Source organism: Egretta garzetta, unplaced genomic scaffold (assembly GCF_000687185.1).
Source record: "Egretta garzetta isolate BGI_Z169 unplaced genomic scaffold, ASM68718v1 scaffold297, whole genome shotgun sequence".
Classification (NCBI taxonomy): domain Eukaryota; kingdom Metazoa; phylum Chordata; class Aves; order Pelecaniformes; family Ardeidae; genus Egretta; species Egretta garzetta.
Genome location: NW_009260410.1, coordinates 130,516 through 152,350, shown reverse-complemented (window position 1 = coordinate 152,350; position 21,835 = coordinate 130,516). Strand labels below are relative to the sequence as shown.

The 21,835-nt window shown below is 38.1% G+C and overlaps 1 protein-coding gene across 3 annotated transcripts in view; it reads left to right on the top strand.

The window, feature by feature from the left end:
* The window catches only part of CARF (calcium responsive transcription factor), a 34,741-nt gene extending 13,275 nt beyond the window's left edge, over positions 1-21,466 (top strand). For 2 of the 3 annotated variants that reach the window (XM_035899077.1, XM_035899078.1), the window contains 13 exons: positions 1,623-1,743; positions 2,655-2,798; positions 3,255-3,488; positions 3,888-4,050; positions 5,054-5,129; positions 8,954-9,084; positions 10,094-10,460; positions 12,943-13,634; positions 17,666-17,709; positions 19,044-19,229; positions 19,671-19,724; positions 20,923-21,086; positions 21,202-21,466. In XM_035899077.1, the coding sequence (XP_035754970.1) occupies positions 1,623-1,743; positions 2,655-2,798; positions 3,255-3,488; positions 3,888-4,050; positions 5,054-5,129; positions 8,954-9,084; positions 10,094-10,460; positions 12,943-13,040 (1,334 nt within the window). In that variant the 3' untranslated portion in view covers positions 13,041-13,634; positions 17,666-17,709; positions 19,044-19,229; ... (1 more) ...; positions 20,923-21,086; positions 21,202-21,466. Of the gene's footprint in view, positions 1-1,622; positions 1,744-2,654; positions 2,799-3,254; positions 3,489-3,887; positions 4,051-5,053; positions 5,130-8,953; positions 9,085-10,093; positions 10,461-12,942; positions 14,688-17,665; positions 17,766-19,043; positions 19,230-19,670; positions 19,725-20,922; positions 21,087-21,201 lie in introns of all 3 variants that reach the window. The other variant, XM_035899076.1, reaches the window with a different exon arrangement.
* Positions 21,467-21,835: the final 369 nt, after the last annotated feature.

Genomic DNA, 21,835 nt, shown 5'->3' with positions numbered 1-21,835 from the left:
ACTTGCACTTTTATTTTTTTCCCCAAAATGCATATGAGACACCTTTAGTTTCCTGCAAGATCTGCCTGATTTTGTTACAGTAAGATATTTAGAGCAAAAACAAATGTAGATTTATTTATATATATATATATACATATATATATATATATAAAATATATATATATATGTATAAAGTGTTGTGGACTAATAGAGACTCAGATAATTAAGTTGTAATATTTTTTTGCTGTGTTCAGACCCCAAACAGTCATTATGGATATTTCTAATGTGTTGCCTTTCCAGTATGTTTAGATTTAGTTTATAATTCCTCTATGAAATTAATTAAAATCCTTTTCACCTGCAGAGCAGAGGCTGCACATATGATTTACTGAACTGCAGTTTAAATCTCTGAACTCTAAACTGTGCAGGACAAAAGTCTTGTTCCAGAGGAGTTTATTCCTTCTGCATAAGCGGAACCAATCTGTAATACCTTCCTTGCTGTGCTCCAGCTGTGGGAAAATACAGAGAAGCTGGGTAGCTCCCTGTAGTGTAAAACATGCACTAATCATCCAAATCTTGATTTTTATTTTTAATAAGAAGTTTGGATCGTTGATACTTTTGTAAAACAAGGGCCCCATCAAATTGCTTTTGAGTTTCATGTTAGCAACAACTAGTTTTAAGATGTTGAAGTCTTTTCAATACTAGAACTTTGATTTTAAGTTTGTTTTTAAAGAAGAGACAAGATATCTGTTTGTTATACATAATTATTTTTTAAATTTCCTATTTCTTTGTTTGCATTTATTTATTTTAAATTATTTTTTTAATGTCACACTGTAGGGCAATAAATCATTTGGTATCATATGGAAACACATTATGTTGCTGTTGTCATACTTAAAAAGGTTTTGGTTATATCACTTGTGGTATAGGCAGCTCCTTGCCTGCATACTGGAGTATGTGAATTATAAATAAAAGATAACTAAAAGTGATGTGGAAGAAATTTGGATGAAGTTCCTTTCTTGACCACTTCAATGCTATGCCTGTTACCCCTTTTGTTAGAGGCCTGATTGGAAGAAGTCACTTACTCCCAAGTTTAGAGCTAAGCGATATTTGTTTAAGCCTGTCTGGTTTTGTGTGGCTATGCCACACTGGAACAGTGTGATTCAGCAGATAAGTCAGACTTGCAAGTAAGAATTTATGGGACAGCATGTTCTGAAGTATTGATTTAAAACAGGAGGCTGGAAATAGCTGCTGACCTTTGATTTCAGCTCTGGATTTTCTCGGTTATTTGGGGATTCTGCTTCTCCTATGTTTATTACCAGCATTGTGCTCCTTTGTTAACTTGCAGGGCTGCTAATCTTTTATTGGTATTCACCAGGGCAGAATCCAATATTTTGCTTTCATATATATTGCAGGAGTGTATGAGGTGTAGTAAGTTTGGGAAATGCTTTGAAAATGCTCTGTGTTCCTTAAATGCTTTGAGAGAAGCATCTGCACTATATTTGAATGCTTGCTACACTTAAGTGTTCTGCCTTCTGATGAGTCTGATGGCAAACAGAAATAACTGTTTTGGAACTCTCATCCTCCCTAACGTTTTACTGTGATGGCTTCAGTGGTTGCTTGAATAGTGCATTACTTTCTGTTCCCAGGAAGCAGAGCCATTGTAATGGAGTGCCAATATGGGCCAAGGAGGAAAGGGTTCCAGCCCAAAAAAGCTCCTGAGCAGGAAAGCACCTCTGGCCACCTGTACAAAGCCACTTGTCCAGCAAGGTAAGAATTGTCTATGAAGCTGGAAGAAAGCGTTCTTTCTGTGAGCCTCGACAGAGCACTGTTTGGGGTTGTAGTTGATATGCACTGTACCTCTTAGCTTTGTCTCCTTATTAACCTGAGGTTTACACTCATTTGGAGGGAAGGAGGAAGTGTCCTGTTAAACTGAATGAGGCTGAGATTTAATAGGATGCCTGGATGCAAAGTAGCAGTACATCAGGGTATGAAATAGAAGTGGGAATCATTCTCTACCTGAGCATTAGTTAGTTATTGTGGTGTCCTTTAGCATAGCGACTATTTTTGGTCCTAAAACTTTGTGGTCTTATTTTTTGTTTTTCCTTCAGGCTTTTAATTGCACTCATATCAGTCAATCATCCTAATTTAGCAGGTGTCCTATTTGCTGAAGGAGTTACAGTTTTTCATGTTCACTGGGGACTTTCTCCTTATCCAGCACTAATGTTTTTTTTTCCTTGTCCTTAAGCATCCTCCTGGGTGCTTGTTCAGTTTTTACTGAGCTAAGAGTGTGTTCACCTGGACAGTTGCAGCAAGGTATGTATGTGCTCAATTCTGTCTTCAAGCCAGATGAACTACGGCCTGTTCAGCAACGGTGTTGTGCTTTAGTTATACTGAGGGACAGAGGATTTTTGCTGAGGTGTAAAATGACTCTGGCTGAGTGATTTCCAGACTGGAATAGAAGTATGTCTATATGTATCTATCTGCATCCATCTCTATTGATGTGTCCTTAACAATTCTACAGTTCTCTTCGAGGCTCCTCACCCCCTGCAACACTCTGCTTGAACTTTTTCTGTACTACTATCTGGTACAAAGTAGGTGGGGGTTTTGCCTTCCCATCTGAGGGCAAAGTGTACTGAAGGAGAATTTTTTTTTTCTTTGTTCCCCCCACCCCTTGGAAGGATCTATATTAAGAAGGTTCAGAAGTTTCCAGAATACAGAGTTCCTACCGACCCTAAAATTGACAAGAAAATCATAAGAATGGAGCAGGAGAAAGCATTCAACATGCTGAAGAAGAACTTGATAGATGCTGGCGGTGTCCTCAGGTGAAAATTCCACTTTTTTCTTTATCTGGACAAATGAAGCAAAAAAGAGCAATAATTTGCTTGGTGTGCTTTATTTTTTACTTAGTCACTTTATTAAGGCTCTTGTTTAATAAGTAAAAGTAAAAAATCCCTCAATGTCAGTAAGACTTCAGTGCCTCTGGGGTATTTAGTTTGGTAAATGTGTTAAGCACCAGACTGTGGAACTTCAGCAGATGTTTTTGTGCAGGGAATAGATAGAAATAGTTGTATTATTTGGGGGTTTGAGCTGTTTTATTTGGCATTGAAAGATGTGAGAGGGCCCTGAGCTCTGAAAGGCAGTATCCTCCAGCTCAGGGGCTGTAAAAAATGAAGTCACTCTAACTAGGTTGTTTGTGATTGTCAGTCTGTTCCCCCAGGAGACTAATTTTTTTGCCCTTGCTTGAGAATTGTGTGTAGAAACTCTTTCTTTCTTGCCAGGTGGTATGTACAGTTACCCACTCAGCAAGCTCACCAGTATCATGAAATGGAAGCTTCCTGCCTCCCTTCTTCACCGTCCCATTTTTCTGTGTCTTCTCCTGAGGAGGAGGAGGAAGTTGTTAGAGATGAGAATTGTACTCTGCCTTCCCGACTTCATCCTCAAGTGGCAGACAAGATCCGAGAACTGGTGTGTCAGGGAATAGAGCAGGTCTATGCAGTGAGGAAGCAACTAAGGTACAGAACTGTCTGGCATGCTTTCAGTCTGTAGTGCTATATCTACTTCTGGAATTTGATTAATTTGGTTTGCAACTAAATGGCAGTACTGATGCATTACTGAATATATTTCCTCATATGCCATGAAAATCTTTTTCCCAGTTTTTGTCGTCTTTTTCCATTTTGTTGTAGGTAGCCACTAAGAGCTGCTGTCCTCTTTAAAGTTAGTTGAATAAATGGGGATTTTTCATTCCAAACTCTGTAGCAGATGTACAAAGAACTGGGTCAGAAGATCATCTAGCTTGCTCTTGTCTTGTTATTGCAACAAGGGGAGGGAGAAGGTAGCAGTGTCTATAACAGAGGGAAATAGCAGAATATATTTTAAATACACATATTTTAATGTCCTTTAACATGTGACAGAAAGTATGTGGAAAGAGAATTATTCAAGCCTGATGAAGTGCCAGAAAGACATAACCTGTCCTTCTTCCCCACTGTGAATGACATCAAGAACCACATTCATGAAGTGCAGAAATCTCTGAGGAATGGCGAGGTGGTGTATAATTCAGACAGTATCCCAGCAACGGTATGTTGGCCTCTGTGTTTCTTTTTGATTTTTGGAGTTAAATACTGGAAATCTTATTTTTCATTTTTACCACTTAGCTGTATTTCATCCAACATTCTTTATGACTTTATATTTCCAGCAGCAATATTTTCAGTGGAATATCTGGCTGAGCAAGATTGGATTAAATGTGAATAAAACCTTCTGACCTTATTCGGTATTTATCTCATCAGCATTAGATTGCTGTTAGTTGATTGACAAATTATACAATATTAGCACTTCATGATGACTACATGAACTGGAAGCCATGTGGTATAGAAAAATTGGCACACGCCAGAAAATTTTATTCATGGCCTTATCATTGTCTGTGTTTTGGAGAAGTTACTACTGCTTTTCCATATCTGAAAAATCTGCGTGAAGTATGTCTCAGGTGCAGTCTAAATTAGGGCTTGCACAACATTTTGAATGTGGAAATATTAATAAATGCACTTGATAGCAAGTGAAGTAAGCATGAAGTAGATACTTCAGAATGCTCAGTAACTCTTGTGTGTTGTTCCTTAATTTTCTTCCACCTATTTAATGATAATAGATGCCCAGTGATCCTAATTTTCCCAATTATGAGGCTGACTGCTAAGGAATTGTTGATTTAAAATCAGCTTTGACAAACTGTACTGTTAAATCATCTTGTGTCATCAGTCTTTTCCCTCTCCCTACACTGCTCTTGGCCCAGGTGAGTGGGTGGTACTTGTTAGCCAAATCATTTTACTATTTTTCTATTTTAAAGTCTTTTGAACTGTCATGAGCAGACTTCAGCCTTCCTTGCATAGTGCATGTTAAAGAAATCTTTTACAGTTGTGGGGGTTTTTTTTGGTGTTTTTAAACCAAGAACTCCCAAAATGCATAGTTATAAGAAAATAATAAAGTGTAGTTTTAGACAGTGTTTTTGTACAGGTCCTGTACTGAGCCTGTGTTCCTGTAGTAGACAAACTTGCACCCTTTCTGAGAACTGAGATCTTTTTCCTTTCAGCTGCAGTGGACCACAGACAGTGGGAATGTTCTCACAGAAACAGTGACTGTTACGTTTGCGTCACCACCTTCAGATGGTAGGACTGCGCTAGTAACTTAGCTGTCTCCAAATGTGATTTGTTTTATTAGCTATGTCACAGAAGTTCAGTTCTCTTCCAAAGAGGTTGCTGTCATCTACTGTCACTCAGCTGAACTTAAGAAGGATTATTTTGGTGTGTCTATTTTGGCATACTTTTTTAGAATATGCATGTGCTGAAAAATATATTTAGTCATGATGGGGCTGGCAGAAGTATGAAAATTATAAATTTGTCTTTTATTTAGCATCCTTAAGCAACTGAAGGTTTTTTTGACATGGTTATGTGGAAAAACATTTTGCCTTGCATGAAGGTGCTAATAACACCTGTGTAGACAGAATTAAATTTCTACTGAACAGATATATCTGTCAGAGCACAAAATACCCAGGAGACAACTGCGTACTTGAATTCCTTGATGGTTTGTGCTTCCACAGATGCTTAAACATCTTGCTAAAGAGGACTTGAATGCATATTGGGATTCCTGCTTCTCCAAAAGTCATTGGCTTGATGAGTGCCACTGCTAGGATCAGGCCCTGAACAATGAACGCTATATTTATGTTGTCAGAATTGAGACCATTCTTTTCCATTTTTCTTAATGCTTAGAATAGAAACAGAAACGCAGGTGTTTAGTGGCAGTAGGGTTGTGAGATATGTTTCTTCGGTTCTTTGTCTGATGTAACTTCTTTATTAACGTGTGAAGCCAAAGCAGTATCTCTTCCCAGCAACTGCTGAGCTACCTAACAAAGTATTAAACTTCCTCCCACTCTGCTGCAAAACCAGAGTGTAAATTTCTATGGAAACTTGGTTTTATGCATTCATGGTTGGAGGTCTGGTTTTTTTGAAGATGCTAGTTACCTATTGTCCTTTGTTGAAAGTGGGTTCCTGCTACTATTACTTTGACTTCAAAACATGTACTAAAACAACATACAGGTGTTTGTAACTAGATCTACTTGCTGCATACATAGTTGGGATTACACATAGGCTGAGATGCTCCGCTGGATCACGGTGGCTGATAATAAATTTTAAATTAGATTATTCTGCCCTCTTCCCTAGGTTTCAAGAACATTTTGTCTAGTGTAACACCAAAAGAACTTTCCTTCATGTTTGTGGATGCTTTCCTCATCCCTTGTTTGATATGAAATTCATCAGAAAAGTTGTTGGCTTTTAACGGGGATATATGATTGCAGCAAGGTGCGAGAGCCTAATTGTTGCGTGCATTAAGATAATGCTGCAGACTTCTTGGGTGTTTTTAATCTCAGTGGCACTGCCAGCTTGTTTCCTGATTTAACTGGAACATGGTGGTGGGTACTTTTTGTTCCAGACAGCTGATAGAGAAGTCTACAGGGACCAAAGAGGCACTGCCACACTTGTCATGTTTAAAGATTTACTCATGTCAACAGTTATGTCCACTGTGGTTCTTGCCTGAAGAAGTCCTGATGTGTTTGGGTTTCTTTCATCTTTGGCCCCTGTTACTCCCTGATCTATTTCTTATCTTTGTTGTAGTAGGAAAAATAAATGCCCAGAGGTTTGGCTCACTGTGTGATTTCTCCTAAATGACTTGGTGAACATGATTTATGTGTAGCAGTTCCATGTACACCAGTTTACAGTTAATAAAAAGGCCAATGTTGGGGTTTGTTTTGTTTGGGATTGTTTAAATCTTATTTTAGCTGTTGCTGCAATGGATCAATTTGAACTGAAAAGCATTATGTACGCTTGGTGCTCTTAGGGTAAGAATCTCAGTGTTGACAACTGTCAGAGAACAAGAGGTAAAGTTTTAGGCTCGGTTTGAATAATGTCCCTCTTTTTTAAGGAAGTCTTGGTTTTTTAAGGAAAAAAAGGAATTTGCAGTATGAGCAGACTTACTGCGCTTAATCTTGCATGTCGATGTTAATATTTCCATTACTGCACTTTTATGGAGAGTCACAGAACAGTTCTGCCTTCAACAGCTCTGACAGAGCTCAGCAAGGATGACTTTTGCTATGAACTGTCTGAGTGCTGGAGGAGATTCAGGAAGACCAATTCTTGTTCCCTTTGTCTTTCACAGATAATTTTCTAAGGCAAAGTAGCCTATCAAATGTGTAAACATGCATCCCGTGACATACTGAGTTTTAAAAGAAGCTAGAGAATCTGGTTTGTTTAGTTTTCTGCACATGTGCACCAATTCAGTGAACATAAGCAGATACTCTAATTCCAGCATATCGTGTCTCCACTTAAATATGTGGGTATGTGTTTGTACACATTGCAAACACATGTTCATAATTGTATTACAAGTCTAAGCAAAAAAAAGAAGCTTGACTTTGAAAAAATCAGCTCTCATTAATACATGAGAAGTGGTAGCAAGGAAAAACAACACTAATTTTTCAAACTACTGTTTGTGTACTTTCTTTTTCATTTCAACTTATGCAGAGTGGAGTCAAATTTACATTTAAGAAATCAAACAGTAACAGAAGTAAATCCAGCTGTTGGTTTTCTCATTGTGCAGAACTCTTCATCTCCATGTGATACAGCTCCCTCTGCTCTCTCCTAGGTGTAAGAATCACTGTAACTATCAAACTTAAGTGTGTTCCCTTTTACATCTTTTATGAAGTATAATAACAAGTGAGATAAAGTACCTATATATGTTTTTGGGGTTTTTTTAACTTCTAGCATTCATACTGAATCCCAGTGTAGTATAAGGAGTGGGTAGATTAGGAGTTGAACTATTAGCTTTATTCCTAGGCATGTTGGTGTAGAATACAACCTAAGGAAAGAACTACCATATCTTCCTGAATATTCATATATGCATATAGGATCTTTGTATAGTAAAAGATCCTAAATATTTGAAGTAGTTGTGTTCAAGGAGATTTATCGTGTAACTTATGGTCATTTACAATAAAGAGTTAGAGTTTGCAAATCGGTGTATATGCTGAAGAATGTAGCTCCACTCATATTGCTGGAAGCTTTTGTATGATTTCCTGCTAGAAAGCTTTTTGTGATTGGCTATTCTCAATTTTTTTCCACTCACCAGACCAATCTACATGCGCAGGGCAAGTTCTTCTTTTATAGTTATAGCAGTGAAACTGTGACATGAGAGGCTAAGCAATGTCTACTTGTGTCTGGATAAATCTTATACAGAATGTTCTGGGTGGCTCAAACAGGAAATTGAATGATCCCACAGGAAGTTTTCTTGCAGAAATTGCTACAAGTGAATCTCAATTTTTAAAGTCTTCAGGAAATTAAGTCTGTCATTCTTGTATTAACTAAGAATTTTGAGGATATGATGTAATCGGTAGGCTGAAAGGCCTCCAGATAAATGGACTTTTGTTGTGATACTGCATAGAAGTTATCCTAATTCCACAAAGGTCATTGGAAGGGAGTGGTGAGACTTAGAGGATTTCCTGTGTAGATTTTTATTTTGGAAGACAACAGTTTCTTTTGATGCCTGTTTGGTATTGAGTCATTATTGAGCCCTTACTGAGGTGTATGTATTGTCAAATTATTTGATTGCTGCTTTGATAGAAATGTTTCAGCTTTTATGTTCTAACTAGAAATTCAAAGCACAGGGTAGGTTGCAATTACTTTGCTCTCCAAAACGGATTTATTGGTGCTGCTTCTTTTACTCTGAACAGGCACATACAGCCTTCCTACAGTATTGTCTGTTTCTTATACCCAGCCTTTTTTCTTTAGCATACAAGTTCTTCTGCAAAGAGAACAGCATATATGTATATACATGTCTTTTATATGTCTATATCGAGATTGGAGGGGTTTGTTCAGTTTGCAGGGGAGACTTTTAAATGGGAAGGAAGAAATTTGTCATAACTGTCTGCATCCTCTCTGTGGCACTGTAGGGAGCTCAGCAGGGGAGTCAGTCGTCACCAAAGCAGAATCCAACCAGAGTGGGGAGTCCTTGCTACCAGAAACAGCTCAGCTGTTGTCTTCACTCTCTTCACTTCAGCCCAAGATATTTGCACAACTTCAGGTACAGTCAAGTCATTTACAGATTGTCAAACATTCTGCCCTGGGAACACTGAAGGTGAGCTGAAACAGCAAGTTCCCTCTCAGCTAATGATCCCAAACACTGGCTAGGTAACACAGACTTTGGAATAGCTGTCAATACTTTGGCCTTCCTTGCATGTCACGTTTAGCACATAGCTGTGGTGCAGGGGATCCCACTACCATCTTTTGATACTTTGAAGTTAAGCTCTCTATGAAGGCAGAACCAAGATGAAGGTAGTGGGCTTCTGCCTCAAACCAAGCACTCATTTTCCACATGGTCCAGTCATTTCATAATGAAAACGTTGCAAAACTGAGGTGAGATAAGTCAGTCTTACTTGTTCCTTTTAAATCCTCCTCCAGCCTCTTCAGAAAATATGTTAAAATCCTAAAACTGCTCCCAGCTTAGATCTGTAAGCTTCCAGGTTGAAAGGCTGAAGAGTGGGGATAAGAATGTCATGCTAAAAGAGCTGCTTCTAACGCTCATCTCCCTTCAAAGCTGGCTCTCTTAGCCTTCTTCCCTAACTACTGCTTTGAAAAGCTACCTTCGTACTTCCTGAACCCTGAAGAAATGCATGATCCTTTCCCTAGAAATGCAGTCTGCAGTAAGGTGCTGTTCTACCTGCTGTTTTCCTCTCTTTCTGAAGACAGCCTGGTTCCACCTCACTCTTTTTTTAAAGCAGTCTGCTCAGCTTTTAGTGCCCACCTCTTGTGGGAATGAGAAGTTTTGGGGAATGCTTTGAAAGTGAATATCAATCCCAAATTAGAGATTTATGGTCATTAAATAGTCTTCTAGATGCTGCTGGATACCATTGTCCTAACTGTTTTCTAGTACAACTTTAGACTAGCGTTGCTAGGATTGGCTGTTCAAAAAAGGTGATGTATAGGAAGTCAGAAGCTATTCAGTTTCAGCATTGCAAAATATGTGCCACTAAATGCAAATTCTTCTTGTTTTAAGTACTGGTATGTTAGTACTTCTGCCTTCTCTTTCACAGGGATTACAGCTGCAGTCAACTTTTACCTCCACAAATGGATCAACAGCCCTAGTAGCTGTAAATAACCATTCTCCTCCCAGCCCTGCAAGTCTCCTGGATTCCATAGGGAGTGCAGTAACCAACCATTCTCTGGTACTTAGTCAGGGACACAGTTTGCAAGCAGGTGCTGGCCTAACACAGCATAGCGCTGCTGCCTCTGCTTTTGGGACTCTGCCTGGTTCTGATAAGAGTCTGGTCACCATGGGCCCGTTGGTAGCAGTTGGAGGGGTAGATGACTCCAGAAGCCTAGAAGGAGGAGTCCATCAGATTCTCTTGGGAGATGTACAGACTATTCCAGTACGGATTGTGGACAGCCATACAACACTTAGTAAGTTGCAGTCTTCCCAATAATATGTAAATATAGAAAACATGGTGGATTTTGTTGTGTGTGTCTTGAAGAAAGGAGAGAAATGTGTTGATAATGGGGGACTCGACACAGACATCTTTCAGTTGACTCTAATTAGTTTTTACTGTGAAAACATGCTGACTGTGGGGGAAAAAAAAAACAACTTAGTTTTTGCTGTACAAAGATGACATCTTAGTTAAACTGCTTATCACTTTCTTTGACCAAATATCAACTTATTTGATGAACACAATATTTTTTGCCCAAAATCCTAATATTTAGCTAAAATCATGATCTTCAAAATAATTTTTTTAAAAGGAAAAATAAGAATAGGAAATAACCAGTACTGAATCTAGTTAGAACTCTTTGGAAAGAAACGTGAGGGTTTTGATGACTTTCTTTCTTTGTACCATCCCAGCAGATTTCTGAATTTTCATAGAATCACAGAATGTTTTGGGTTGGGAGGGCCCCCTAGAGGTCATCTAGTCCAACCCCCCTGCAGTGAGCAGGGACACCGCTAACTAGATCAGGTTGCTCAGAGCCCCAACCAACCTGGTTTTGAATGTTTCCAGGGATGGGGCCTCCACTACCTCTCTGGGCAACCTGTTCCACTAGGATCCTGTAGTCATCACTATGCTTTAGCAGTGATCACTTGGAGTTGTATGTAATTGCTTGGAATTTCAAACTTCTGTTTGAAAATACTTTTTAAAAAATATGCAATAAACACCATAAAATTTTTCCTTATCAAAATAGAAGGCTCCTTAAAACCACTGTTTTCAAATATAGTCTTTGAATTCTCAGCCATGGAACCTGATTGAAAATGAAAGCTTGCATTCTCAAAGAATGATTTCTAATTCTTGGTGAAGAAATCCTGTTAGATATGGAGCGTATATAGATCAGTGCAGCATATCCTTTTGACTTTCCAGAGAGTCTGAAATGTTAGCTGTGCAATGCTTTATTATTTCTATATTATCTTTTCTAGTCATCTATGACTTCAAAAAATACGACTCTTGAGTAGTTTTGCAGGAAAATCTAGGTAAAGATGTGCTAGATCATAGCTTACACTTCCGTAATGCTGTAGTGATAATTATCTCCATATGTCCTAATGACTTTTGCAGGTCAGTAAAACATAATTTTTACTAAATTCTGTAATATTCTGAAAATGGAGATATAAGACTACATGAAGAAATAAAAAGAAAATAAAGGGTACACGAGGAAATATACTGAAATTCATATGTGTTAAAGTAATATTGGGGTATTTTACTTGTGACAGTATTGTCAAAGTTAAATTTAAGGGGGTTTCCGCCTGCTGTACTCAAATGTCTGTGTAACTGGTTGCTTTTCCTTTTATAAGTGAATTTGACTAGTGTCCTGAGAAATTATCTTTTCATTCAGGGTAAAAGAATCTCGGAGAGGTTCTCAAATGCACATCCTCCATTCAGTTGTTTAACCCATTTGTTCAATCTAAATGTTGCTGCCTCTCAAAAATTTTTGTAGGTGATGAGTGTTGTAAGTGAATTTTTAAAGAGATACTATTTTATACAAAAAGAAATACAGTCAAATACAAAATTATATAACTGCAAGGACTAAAATCACCGTTCCTTTAGGATTTCCTGTGTTTTTTTTCTGCTCAAGGTCTCACTCTATCACCACCAGCCTGAATTTGGAAATCGTGAAAATATTGGTGCCATTCCTAAGTTATGTGGAGGAGTTGCCTATAAAATGCACAGATACTTTACTTTTTTTTTCAGAGGCAAGTTCTTTGTCTGGAGAGGAGGAGGACAAAAAACATTCTAGACTGAAGAGGGAATAATGTTACAGAGCTTTTTTGGAAGAAACACCATATACTTGAACTTAGCAGTTCAGCCAGTGTGTATTTCAAGAGTATTTTGTTTTTCTTCTCTGTGTGTTCATACACTTCTAAGCACTTGGTTAAAATTATCCTGTATGTTCTGGATTTTCTCTTGTCCAAGTGCTAACTTAAGAATAAGCTATTTCCTGCTCAAAACATATGTGCAGTCACTGAGAAGTGGCCAGTCATGCCTGAAGTGTAATAAATCAGCTTGCTTTAGAGTTAATTTTTTCAGCAATAGCACCTCCATTCTTCCTTTCCCCTGGAAAATAAAAATAAAATAAAATAAAAATGCTAGCTTTATTTTTCCATGGGAAAGACATTTTGTATGAGAGAAATCTTGTATCTCCAAAAATATTATTCTTTTTATAAAATGTTTTACATATTCTTACTCAAGGGGGCCCTTACTGCAGTAAATTCACGTCAACTTGCAATGTCTTATAGCGCCGTAGATGACATGACTGGCTGTAAAACTAAACAGCAGTTACTTCACAAATGCCTTACCTAATAGCTTGAGTTCCTGAAATATTTTTCTTTTAAATGCATAGTTATTGGGGCTGAAGTGTTATCAGTGGAGTGTGAAATTCAATGTTTGATTTTTGTTTTGTTTTTAAGCTGAAGAAAATACAGAGAGTGTTATCTGTGTGAGCCAAGTTAAACAAGAGCCAAGAGAAAAAGCGTTGTCTATGGAGCCAGATAAAATCAGAGACTGACATAGTTCCTCACCTATTTAAATCTGTGAAGCCTGGAAGGATTTTTCAAATCAGAGAACTCTAAATGTCTTGGAAGGAAAGGCAGGTGCTCTCAAAGTCATGCCATTCTTTTTAAGTCGTATTGTGACATTCAGACAAGGTGTATTTTACACTAGTTCTGACTGACAGCTGTTTTGATTTGACTGATGCATCTCACTGCCAATTCCAGGTTATTCAGTTGCCCTGTGGAACACCACCTGTCTTCTATTTCAAGTTTTGAATAAGTTGGATCCTATCCAAATGGCCCATTTTGGTCAACTTTTCTGAAGGTCTTCCACAATTTAATTCCTTAGCTTTAGAATGTGGATCACAATGCTGGGTTTGCTTTTCTCCTTGAGACCCTTGACTGTTACAGCGCTACAGAGACCATAGAATCTGCCAGCTCCAAGACCACAGACTCCAACAGCAAAGTGTATCAATACAGCAATGTCTTTGTGACAAAACGAAGGTCCAAGATGCTAAATTTCAAAGTGATGAAGGACATGGATGCTTAAGAAAATGCAACTTTGACCTGATCATAATGTTAATGGTGTGAAGATCAAGGAGAAGAGAAAGGTGAGGTGACCAGGTGCACATAAGGTTGTATGATGAAGAAAAGTGTGTGAATTGTAACAGTGAATGTTTTCAACTTTGACATCTTTAAACTTATGTTCTGGCTTTATAATGAGGTTCATTGCTGCATGCAGCCTTTGCAGTGGCACTGTATTAGCAGTTGGTCATAACAACAAAAAGCAGGAGTCTTGTCTCATGGAAAATGATTGATGCTGCCATTTCAGCTTACCTACCTTTTGCTTTATGCACTTAACGCTATCAGCTCAGATAAATATGATTTAACCTCCTGCTGTTTGTGATGTAGGGCTTATGGATACATTATTAACAAAGAGAGGCCCAAGAAAACAAAGCAAGTAACAAAAATCCAAGCAATAGGTGCAAGTGTCCTGTCACTGTATTGTTCAGAAAACAAACTCATCTTGTTCAATGATGGCAGCTTCTAAGACTAAAGTGGTCTGTATTACTTAAAATAATTACCAGGAATCTTTAAAAAAACTGAGTATGATAGATAAATACCTTTGAGCAATATTTAAGCCAAAGCCATAATAAGTGACAAGCGCTGAGTTGTGTAATCTGTGACAGATATGTTTCTTTAAGAAAAAAAATATATCTACAAATAACTTGGATTCCATTTAAAGCAGTAAATGAAATGAAACTGATGCCAACATAAGTATCAAGTTAAACAATGACATTGTGTGCTTCAGATGTTGAATTCTTAGAGCAACGTTCACAGTATTTTGTATATGGCAATATTAGCAGTTTTGTCACTAGTTGCTACTGAGTGGTTGAGAACTTGATCATAAAATTAGATTTTTTTTCTGCATGCTGTACAAGAATCCAATCTAAGGACTTTCTCTTTTTTCAGATAAAAAAAAAAAAAGCAAAAAATAAAACCGGGAAAAAGCTTGGTTCATTTATGTAGAGGAGAATGTGCCAGGGATATTATATGAACATGAAGATTGAAAATTTTACATTGTTAAATTCATTCACATACATTCAGAGCATTCACAAACATCATCTAAATAGTGGCCAGGTTCCTAATACCGCATCTGTTAGGTAGGTGCTATATCTTAGTCTTACTTTAAAATATATTAACTTCTGTGAGGTTAACTAACACTGTTAATGCTGTTCATTTAAAGCTAATGTTTGTGGGTTAGCTTAAATTAGAATTTTCCAAAAGGTTCATGCTCTTATTAAATAAGAGTCAGTATTTTATCATGCAAGTGCATAGAGAATCTTCAGTTCTTTGGAGACTCTCATAGTTTCTACACTGACCTGTTTTGTGGTAAGCCTTACTCACTTCTGGGTAGGTAAAATCTGACAAGGTGTTCACCCTTTTGGAGTTTGTTATTAATTGTGAAAATATGTTGAAAATGGATGTTCTCTGCTGCAGTCAAAGTTCTGGAGCACTCACGCAGAAGTCACCTTTTCTTTTCCAACTCGGTAACTATATACCAGAATGGGTACCTCCTTCCATGCTGCTGTATTCAGTGATTCCATCACGTTCGGTTTTCCTTAGGGTTTAAACTAATGCATTCCAAAGTATATAGCCTTTCTCAATACTACTTATTTTTTGAGAATTGTTCCTGATTTTTGAGAATGCTTGTTCTCCAAAGAATAAATTATAGCTAAAGATTACCAGCAAGAGGTTATTTCAGGTTTAGTTCTCTTCAAAGTAGACAATACCTTTGTGGTCGGAGTAAAAGCTTAAGGAAAGAGAAGTTACATTTCCATCAGTTCTTGCTTAGTTCCCTCACTAACAGATCTGTTCTTTAACAGTCACTGTTCTTCCCACCTTGAGCTACAGTTTCATCCTGTGTTGAACAATATTTCTCATGAAAAAAAGTTTTATTTTAAATGCTTCTTCAGCCAATACTCACATGTTTGTTTTCAGTTTCCTTCATTTTCACAGAATTTCTGTTCTTTGTCTTCCAAATACATGATCCAGTTTATTACTGTGTTGTTTTTTAATTTAGCATAACCTTTCCTTTTTAAAGAGTATGTTTACATTTGTGCACGTTGCTAATGGAGGAACACAAACTCATCACCCATATCCAGTGTCTATATTGAGCTTAACACCTTAGTTCACTAATGTCCACCTAAATTTTACAGAAAAGACTCTATTATGTAATATGAAAAAAATCAGAAGTAATCAATATCACTTTCAATGCATTTAAATTTGTTTGCATAGAATACTCGAGGCTGATTTTTCAGAGAAGGCTATGTGGCTTGGTGCAAAGTAGTTGGTTATTACTTTGTGTTGGAACTGTAGATGTTTTTCTAATGTTTACTTTGTTTTCTTGTGGTTGTTATGTTCAAGCATTTATTTCACAAACCTAGAAATCCTGAGCTTCCACAGTGGTGTAAATGAACAAAGTATTCTCCAGTTTATCCTTATTGTTGGTTACCCGTAACAGTGATTGGTTATCTTGACAAGAAAGGCTGTGCTTATGTATGTGCATGCAAAAATAGTTTTTTGCTAAAATGTAGAGAAGACATAAAAAGGCACACACCCATAGCTCTCGTCCAAGGCTGGCAGCCTTTTGGATGGAAACCAGTAGTGTTAATGAGTCCTTTTTGCGCTGTTCAAGAATCCAGACTTGGTCATGTGGTATGAAGATTGTTGCAGTTTGTACAAAATTTAGAGACAACTGTTTGTATATGTATGTGTATATATATATTTATATAGTAACTTAATGTATAATATTCCTATTCAAATGTAAACTACTTTTTCTTTTAAAGTAATGGTCTATGTTGTGGTTATGGGGGTTCATGGGGAGAAATACAACCACAAGGCAGTGGTTTCTGGGGATGAAGGGAGAACAAGTAGGACAGCTCCAGGGAGACCAGGTGGAAGAAAGTCCTGAAGGTGTGTGAAAAGCAAGGGTCCTTCAGGGAGGGCTGGAAGGGGCTGCGGTGGGGGGTCTCCGGGGCCCTGGAAAGGGATTATGAGCCCATTGTAGAGGCTCAGTACAGCTCCTGAATCTATGCCAGTAGTGGATAGGGTGAGTTCATGGTAGGAATTTAAAGGTATGGAAGAAAAGGGAAGCCTGTCCTGTCCTTGAAACCAACAGAGCTGCTTGGATTTTGGTCAGTACCAGATGCACTTATTCTTACCTTCTAATATGAAGAAGAAATTCCTCTTGGACCTTCAACCCAGGAGCATAGACTCTTTTCCTTTACATGTTACCAAGGAAAATATACCTTTTCTTCCCAACTGAATTAACTTGCTGCTCTCCTCATCCCTCTGACGGCAGCTCTGTCTACCTCAAGAATGCTCAATATCCACCCAAGTCTTCCTTCATATTTATTAGGGCTTCCACCCAAGTCCCATGCATTCAGGCCCCCCAGTTATCAATGTTTCACTCTTATACTGTTGAAGCAGCTGGTGAGTTCACCACACAAATAAACACTGGTGAGATTTGCTCCTCTCAGTTTTTCTTCCTGTCTCCCTAGGATGCTAAGTCCATATGTTCCTTTTAATTTCATTAAGTTGATTTCCTTACTTGCTTTGGGCCCTATCATCCTCACCTGAATGAATATCAGCCAGCCACATTTCACAGAACATTTGCTACATTCACAGCAACTGAAAAGATTTGAGAAAATGAGAAAAGGATAATTTCTGCCAGCTGTTAGGGCTTTATATTGGGGAAACTGGCCTCTCTCCTTTTACACCACTTGAGTTCCTGTGGATGGTAGCTGGCTGTTGACTTGTCTGTCTGTTCGCAAAATTACAATTTGTTCCCTTAAGCCTATTCAACAGGTATGTCCTCAGAAGGTTATGCAGGAAGAATCTGTTCCATTAGGGATATAAAGTGTGTGATGGCTCAGGATAGTGCTGTGAAAAGTTACTGCTCTTTGTGGATCTCTGATACAAAAATTTTCCTTGATCTGCCCTTCCCTTCTGAGCAAAGCTTTTGTAGGAATAAGCTTCAGAGCCTATCCCACAGTAATGATTATCTTTTCCCAGCAACAGTGCACCTCATTAATGAATGAAAAGCATTGTGTAAAGCAGGTTGTGTTGATTTTTTTAGGTCAGAAGCTATCCAGCAGGTCTATCCAACAAGCATCAACTAAGGTATGATTTGATGGGAGAAGGAGGGGAAGGCAAAAATCTCATCACATGGCAGGAATGTATGTGTGCGCGTTTGGGTTTGTTTTTTTTTTTTCCAATGTAAGCTGTTACACCTTAGTATCTCATTGCACGTGATATGACATATTTAATTTTCTGAAGTGATTTGATGTGTTTTCTGGAGAGTCTTCAAAGGAGCAATCATAAATGGTATTGCTCTATCATAGAAAGTGGTAGTGGGTGTTTGTCATCTAGGGCCCCATCCCATTCTAGTACAGAAGGGATTTTAAAATCATAGAATGCTTTCTGAGGACAAATACTGAGTGTAGTTGTCCTAAGGAGTCTTCCCTGGACAGAAAATTAGGAGCATTTGATGCTGTGAGAGTAATTCTCATCAGTCATCTGTTAGCCTGCGCTAGATAGAAGAAAACCTGGGAAATGCATGCATATGATAACCTCATTATGGAAAAAGTTACCTTTGGATGCTTAATAGTTTTAAGTGATATATGCATAAGGGATTGTATGTATCTCGGAAAAAAAAAAAGAAAAAAGAAGATGGAGACATGAATATAGTTGTTTGCATGTAGTACTTTAATACAGTTTTAATTACACTTGACTGTGATTAAATGATGCAAATATTTTAGGGCACGTATAATCAGATCTTTTAATGTGGATAATTGGAATTCATGTTTTTACTGCCATCCTTAGCAGTACAACTCAGTTGCTCATTTGGCATGCACTAGGCTTCTGCTAATGACAGTCTGCCTGTTTAAACAAGAGCATGCTGTTCTAAGCAAATTAAATTTCTCACTCTTCCTGATCTTTTCCTAATAGAGATTGATAAGGCTCATAGGAGGATGAAAATCTCTTTGTAGCATAGTTATTTCATAAGAGTTAATTTGTGGGTCCTCAGTACAAAAGGAACTGGAGAGCAAAAACTTAGATACTACTGGATCTGCCATTTGGTCATTTTTCTAATGTACTTGGATTTGTACAGCGGGACAGTGTCAATACAGCATAAGCTACTACTAAAATACTCTTAAAATTTTAGCTCTATCCTTTGGTTAAATGTTGATAGTTCAGTGGCTCCAGGGAAGCTCAGGACTTGCTTCTGCTCTTTGTAGAATAGTCTTTGTCTCTAGATACTATTTAAAATGTAATTAGGTATGGCAGTCAAATGGCAGCAGGAGAGGCAGAAACAGATGTGTGTGTGTTGGCAGATGAGTGGGATAGGGAGGACTTCAGTCCCAGTGTCCTCATTCCAGACTAATGTTCTGTGTGCTAGTCCTAAATGCACCCCTTGAGAAACAGTGATGATTTGTCTTTGTGTTCTGACACAGCTGTTCTTCCTGCTTGCCCACTCAAGTTGTACAAGCCTGCAAAGGACATGGAGATCACGAAGAGAGCGTGTAAGATCTTATGGGAGGACCTGCAGGAATGGAATGGAGGAGATTAAAGGTTGATCACATGACTTCTATAAGGCCCACTTTCGTGGGAGGAAGAGGATTTTTCAATAGAGAATAAAAGTAAACCTTCCTTTTCTGAAGTATTAGAATTATGGTGTCTCTCTGATCTGCTTGACAACATGACTAGTGTTTGGACAGATCTCAATGTTTTTGTGAATATGTACCAAAATGTTAATGAATAGTTATCCACGCTTTGCCATCTTTGCATGTCATACTGAAACTGTGGGCCAGCAGTGCCTCCTGATCTTTGTATTGTTTGTGTACGTTTTCTTAAAGTAAAGGAAAACTTGTTTTATAAAGAAACAGTGGAAAGCTTTTGTCTGAAGTCCTTTCAAGTATATGCTTTTTACAGAGTAAGCTCTAACTTAAAGTGGATAATACTGTATTTCTGCAGAAATTTCTTATGAGGAAATACTAGTGTATACTTCTGACCCTGTGATAACCTAAAACAACTAAAGCCTTTCCCTTTTTTTTTGTTTTTTGTTTTTTTTTTTTATCCAGAACAGGAAGCATTCCAAACTGTCCTTCAAAACCACCGTGTTCAGAGCTTCAAAGGTTTGGCACTTTTGTTCCTCTGTAGGTGATCTTCCATCTATGTTGCAAGTCACTGTGTTCAGAGTCTTCCACAAAAAAAAGAACAGCAATTATAGAACCAAACTTGTGCAGGGGAAGGGGTGGGAAGGAAAACAGGGATGACACTAGAAATCCTTATTTACCTCCTCTGCCATCACATGAGGGCACTTCCTTTTCATTTGCGTAATCTGCCCTGGTCAGCAGCATGCCAATAACAATATTTGCAAACCATAGTTTGTTTATAAACATCTGTGTCACATCAAATCCAGATGTGACAAATTTTCTTTGTGCTTGGAATTTGCATTGGTTTAGTGAAACCAACGGTGTCATAGTCAAGTCTCAAGAACTGACAGGGTCTTCAACTGTGAGTTTGTTCTTAATCTGAGCTCTAATTGAGCTAGGGAGATGTTCTGAGGCTGTGCCCATGTGTTCTGCAGTAGTTATTGAGCAGAAAAACCTTCAGTTTCTTCCAGCTCCCAAGAAGAGCTGTGTTTGTGTTTCTGCCTGATGCAAAGCTGCTCATATTTATCTCCTCAAGGATGGCTCATCGAATTCTGCTTTCCAGTTTAAGGGAAGGTAGAGGTCTCCCTTTATGAAAAATTGATGGTCAGTGTACATAGTCTGAGTTGGGAGCACCTAGAACGGTCACCCTCAAGCATGCTGTCATTTTAAGCTGTGTTAGGAATGGGAGCTGGTAGAAGAAATAAGTAACTGAAGAATATAATGGTAAAAGTAGGCATTCTTGCTCTTCACATAGTACCCTCCCCACACAGTACCTTTTCTTAAACATCTTGGGAGAAACACTGGTCAGCAGTGGGAGGAAAACAAATCTGTTTCTCCTTCCCCGCTCCCCAACTTCCAGTTTAACAGTGGTTTTGCTAATTAGCCACAAATTTGGCCTAAAAAATACATTCTAGATCTAAGTGTACAGTGTTTAATTCCTAAAGGACTGTGCTAAAAATTCAGTTGTGCTTTGTCAGGTCATTGGTCTTTTAGACATAAATTTAACTTTTCTCACAGATGTTTCTCTCAAAGCTAAAATTAAATGGGAGAGAGAATTGGAAATTAATTATTTGTTTCTCTACAGATGACACTCTTCAGTTTTCTGAAGTGTGCAGGTGTTTCCTCCTTGGCTTCTACTTTTAGCTCTTAGTTCACTATGTGTTGAATGTTTTCTCAGGATCACTTACCTCTGAGAGTACTCCAGATAACCGGCAAGAGACCAGAACGGAGAACAGAAGAGGAGGTGAAGTTTGTAAAAAGCTGCTTGCTGGAGATGGAAAGCTCTCAAAGTTACTGCTCAAGATTGCAGTTTCTTCTGGCTGAAGTGGTTCACTTTAAATGGTAATTTTTTTTTAATGTGCAACTTTTTTATTGTTGATTTTGATGCTATTAATGCTCTGAGCTCACATTAATAAAAGCTAGAATGGTAATCGTGTATATTTGCTTTTATCTGCAGTGCACTAGTTATCTTCTGAATGCAAACTAGTGTAACAACTCCACGTTCTTGGCTGTCGACAAAGCTGTTATCACATCTGAGGTGTTTTGTACGTGTAAAGAGACGGAGAAAGTGGGAACCTTCTTGACTGTCTACTGAGAACAGATGATCTGTGGAAAGGGGGCTTTACCAGTTTTAAATCAGTATTTTCACAGTAATTTGCTGGGTGCACAGGCTTTTCATGTCAGGTTCTAGTACTTGTCTAACTTTCAACATAATACTATAAAATACACAAAATTACCACTCCTTGGCCTTCCCCTTTTTTTTTTTTTGTCTCCTAATACTATACTTATACTCAGCACTTGTTGGGAGTGGGGGAATTGTGTTAACACATTCTTATGTACCACTTTTCTGCCTTTCTCCCATTGCCTTTTTCTCCCATCCAGAGCAGCACAGAAACAAAAATATCACTTTTTAAAAAAACTGCTCTATCATCCTCAGTTTTCCATGTCTGGAGATTAATTTCCTCTCTGCCTTACTGTGCTGGGGGTTGATTTCTTTGCATGACTGAAATGTAAGATGCTGATGTGTTTTGCTTGAGGAGGGGGAGATACTGGGTGAGCTCCACTGCCCCCTTCACTCCAGAAGTTCTTGC